Genomic DNA, 5166 nt, shown 5'->3' on the forward strand with positions numbered 1-5166 from the left:
GATAGATTATCGACAAAAGATAAAAGGCATAGATTCAGAACGATAAAAAATATGGATTGTTGTTTCTGTTCGGGCGAGGAAGATTTGAATTGAGATATTGAAGTGGATCCAAATCTGACATGAACCAGATGAATGGAATAAGGAAGTTAATTGGCTAATTCGGTGTGCTAAAGAAAGGCAAGGCCGTTAAAGTGGCTATCCTCAAATTGGCAGTTGTATATAAGGTTTGGAATCTTATGAATAACAAAGTCTTTGGCAATGAGAAGGATATCTAGAAAAAATTATTATAGACAATATTATTTATAGAGGTTGGGATAATAAGAAATTGAGGAAATATATAACTATCCTAATGATAGAAGGATAAATTATTTTTCTCTTAGTTTTCCTAGTTTTTTTTTTTTTGCTTAATACTCAATTTGGTCCTCTACCTATACACTAGGGTCCAATTTGGTCCTTTACCTTTTAAAAGTTCCAAAGTGGTCCCATACGTTTCCAAAAAGTATTCACGTTGGTCTTTTCCGTTAAAATGCTTCAAACGATGTTAACATTTGATGACATGGCACATGAGATGGATCAATCACTGTTCATCATCTCTATTATGATTTGGGTTCGTACTGCATTTTTCAAAAAATCCCAAATCCTCTAACCTAAAATCCTGTAACTCAATCTTGTTACAAATTGACATCAAAATTGCACAAGATAGCATGAGTTATGGGCGCATTTCATCCTCAACATCCAGAAATGTGATTGATTCGCAAGTTTACACAGGATTTGCGAAGCTTCTATGCGCGTGTGGAGACGAAGCAATACTGCGTAGTGCGAAAACCGTAAACAACTATGGAAAGTTATTCTGGGGATGCAAGCATTTTAAGGTACTACGAGTTCTATTATTGTTCTGAAGTATCTTTTTTTTTGTAACCATAACCATCGTTCCCAATATCGTCACAGGGGAATTCCAATTCTGGGTGTGGTTTTTTCGAATGGTTCCATGAAGAATGTAGAGATGAGAAGGAAGAAACCTTGATGAAGCATGAATGGAAGATTCAGGTGCTAAGCCAAGAGATGGATGTTGTCAGGAAAGAGACAGAAGATTTAAAGTTGAAAACATTGGAATTGGAGGAGCTAATTGAGAAGACAAAGAAATGGAAGAGCATTTGAAATTGTTTTGTATGTTTCATGTTTTTAGCTCTTGTAATTAAGATGGTCTAGAAATGATTGTCATGTATTTTGGAACTGTTTTGTCTGGAATTGTTTTGAAACATGTATTTTGCAAGATGTGCTGCTTGTAAACATAGTATCTTGCTAGAAATGATTGTCATGTTATTAGTGTTTTGAAATGTATTTTGAGACAGTATTTTGAGACATGTATTTTGCAATATGTTATTAGACTGAAGTATTTTGCAAGATGTTTATGAGGTACTCAAAACAGAAATACCAGGAAAACATATACTTAAAACTGGTATACTAGAACAACCCAAAATATATTAGAACACAATTTCTTAGAACATGACATTAAAACAACCCAAAATATGTTAGAACACAATTTCTTAAAACATGACATTAAAACAACCCAAAATATGTTCAAATTATACTAGACAGAACCAAAATATACTAGTCAAACATTACATTAAATCAACCCAAAATATAGTAAACAGACCCTAACAAACTAAATGCCCTTCTTAGTATTGTTTCTTTTTGTAGGAGTGGTCCTCCTAGTGGTAGGACCAACTGCATTTTGAGATGCACTAAGCCTTGTTGTTGGACCCACATATGCTGGTTTCCTAAATGGTATCTTGTGTGGCCTAGCTGTTGGCATCTTTTTATGAGTCCCTAGTGTAGGTGGTGCCCTTGGTTGAGATCCTGGTGTTGGGTGAGATCCTTGTGTCCTTGAAGCTTGTCTTGGTTGAGACCCTTGTGTTGGTTGAGACCCTTGTGTCTTTGAAGTTTGTATTGGTTGAGATCCTTGTGTCCTTGAAGCTTGTATTGGTTGAGATCCTTGTGTTGGTTGTGATGTTTGTGGTGGTTGAGCCATCTTGCAGGTAGATTTGTTGTGCCCAGTTTGCCTACACCTTGTGCACCTCATTATCATACCTGTCTTCCTCATTTTCCTATTTGTCCCATCAATTTCACCAGCCTCAGGATTCCTCCTCTTCTTAGGCCTACCAGGCATTTTCTTGTACTTTGGTGGGTGGACATCTGGGAACTCTATTCTGACCCATAAATTTGTTCCATTTACTGGATAAATTATAGGCTCATAAACAGACATATACCTAGCCTTTTTATAAATGTCAGAAATGAAGTCTTCAACATGTAAACCTCTGCTCTTCAATGCAGCAATAGCATGCACACAAGGAAGCCCTGTTAGTTGCCACTTCCTACATATGCAGTTGACATCCTTTAGGTTGACAGTAAAAATGTCACCTGGGTTCTCAATGTGCCTAACCTCATAAATGAATTCAGCTGACATCCTATGTACAGAAAATACAACAGAAAATGAATAACAAAAGAATACAACAGAAAATACATAATTAGAAACTTAAGATAGGGAATCCATGAATAACAAAAGCTACCTAACAATCCATGAATTTGTGTAGGAACTTGTTCTCTCCACTTTTTTCTTTATGTTTGACAATACATCTTCATCACTTAAGTTAGGGAATTTTACCCTATTTGTTGCCCATTTCTCCATTATGTAGCCCCTAATTTCTTCTAACATTGTCACAATTGGCTTACCTCTAGATTCCACAATGACACTGTTGAAGGCTTCAGACATGTTGTTCAACACAGTATCAGACTTTGAAGTAGTCCTAAAATAAGACTTACTCCAAAATCTAGGTGGAGTCTACATCATATGCTTGTATTCCTCTTCATTTATCTGCCTCATACCTCTCATCTCCTTTTCCCATGCTTGTGGGTAAGTTGCCCTAGCTGCTCTCCAGATTATCTCCTTTAACAATTTTCCTGGGAACTTTTTTCTAAAGTTGTTGTATAAGTGCCTAACACAGAACCTTTGTTCCACATTAGGAAGCAACTCATCCATGGAAGGAAGTAGATCCTGTAACATAAAGAACATAGTAGATCAGAAAAAAATGTGAATATAAATTAAAAGAGTATATCAATAATAGAATGGTACCTTTTGCTGGTCAGAAATGAATGTGTAGGTTCTACATTCTTCTCTGCCACCTAGGTCATCAATGAGTAGTTGCAAGAACCATAACCAACTGTCCTTTGTTTCCCCTTCTACAACAGCAAATGCAATAGGTAACATCTGATCATTTGGATCAGTCCCAATAGCTGCTAAGATCTGACCTCCACATAATCCTTTTAGAAAGAAACCATCAAGACCAATAATAGGCCTACATAACTTGAAACTTTGCTTACAAGCAGCATAGCATACATATAACCTCTTGAAAAAAGGCCTTGTATCTTCAGCACCCTCTTGAACTGGTGTGACACTTAGCTTGACAGTAGAACCAGGATTTGTCCTCAGTATTTCATGACAGTAATCATATAACCTTGTGTAATCTCCTATAAATGAACCATCAACCATGTCCCTAGCTAAACTTCTGGCCCTAATTGCCTTTGTCTTACAAACCCCCACATTCAAATTATTTATAGCCTTTTCCTTAATGTCTTTAACTTTCAACTTAGGATTAGATTTCAATGAATTTTGTAACCTTGTGCTGAGCCATTTAGTAGACATCAGTGGTACATTGAATTCTCTAGAACAATTGTGTGTATCAACAAGTTTTCTAATTTGCCAAGTCTCCTCATTAGGCAGCTTCCCACAATAAGCCTCCCATTTGCAGCCTTCTTTACATTCAACCTTCACTCTCAGCTTGTCACTTTTTACAAACTTAAGAGCTCTACTAGTTTGAACAGAATAGGTTCTAATAGCTTCTTTAAAATCATTTTTTGAGTTAAAAAAAGTTCCCAATTCCCATTTATATTGAGACATGTCTTTTAATAACCAGAAAATAGGATACTTCTTCTTTCTTATGTTACCACTATCCTCACAACCAGACTCCTTAGAATCACTATCACACCCACTATCTAATTCCTCACTATCATTGTTCAACTCTTTGTCATCACCACCACTGGCTCCTTCCATAGGCTTCTTATTTTTGCTTGTTGCTCCTTCCATAAGATTGGCAAGATCCTCATCAGAATAATCCATACTAGCATCAGAGTCACTAAAATCAACCTCCATAGCACTATCACAATTATATGTCTCATCCTCACTATCATTAGAATCATCCACACCTGCATTATCTGCTTCAGTCTCCTCATTATTCAACAACTCCTCACTTGCAATCATAACCTCATCAATCAGATTGTTCAGGGCTTCTTCGTTTGCATTCAGGACCTCAACACCCTCATTGTCCATGTTTCCTTGACCTGCACTCACCCCTCCATCAACCTCACCCTCATTGTCCATGTTTCCTTGACCTGCACTCACCCTTCCATCAACCTCACTCTCATTGTCCATGTTTCCTTGACCTGCACTCACCCCTCCATCAACCTCACCCTCATTGTCCATGTTTCCTTGACCAGCACTCACCCCTCCATCAACCTCACCCTCATTGTCCATGTTTTCTTGACCTGCACTCACTCCTACATCTCCCTCACCCTCATTAAGTACTTCATTAACAATATCCTGAATTGTATCATAGTTTTCTTAATCAACCCCATTCAAATGTTCTTCAACAGTGGCTTCTTCAACAATATTAGAAACTTCAGGTAAAGGACTATCAACAAATTCTGGTTGGGATAAGGGGTGTTCTATATAAATTACCACTTTAAGATGTACCCTAAAGAGGTCAGCTATCTCCAAGGCACTCTTATCATCTATGAGAAGGTTCATCCCAAATGTTGGGTCATTGTAGTATATGCTACTAACTCCAGTATAACCAAAATCTTTCAAAAGACCCAACAATTCAAAATAAGACCACCTATCAGCATCTACTACTAATTTATCACACATACCCCCCTCATAAACCGTTTTTTCTGAGTCCAGAAAGTTACCACTATGGTGCACATTAAAGGTCAATATTTCATCCATTTCAACCTAATAGATGAAAATACGTATTTTTAGCATGACTTCTAACAAAACGTAAACCAGAAAATCCAGTAAAACAGAAAAAATGAAAAAGGAAAAAAAACCCT

At 37.0% G+C, this 5166-nt stretch overlaps 1 protein-coding gene across 1 annotated transcript; it reads left to right on the forward strand.

Moving 5' to 3' along the window:
• Positions 1 to 704: 704 nt before the first annotated feature.
• Positions 705 to 1158, forward strand: LOC131615033 (uncharacterized). Its single transcript, XM_058886551.1, has 2 exons — positions 705 to 872; positions 949 to 1158. Exons 1-2 carry the CDS (start codon positions 705 to 707, stop codon positions 1156 to 1158), a joined length of 378 nt encoding a protein of 125 aa, XP_058742534.1.
• Positions 1159 to 5166: the final 4008 nt, after the last annotated feature.

Source organism: Vicia villosa, linkage group LG6 (assembly GCF_029867415.1).
Source record: "Vicia villosa cultivar HV-30 ecotype Madison, WI linkage group LG6, Vvil1.0, whole genome shotgun sequence".
NCBI lineage: Eukaryota > Viridiplantae > Streptophyta > Magnoliopsida > Fabales > Fabaceae > Vicia > Vicia villosa.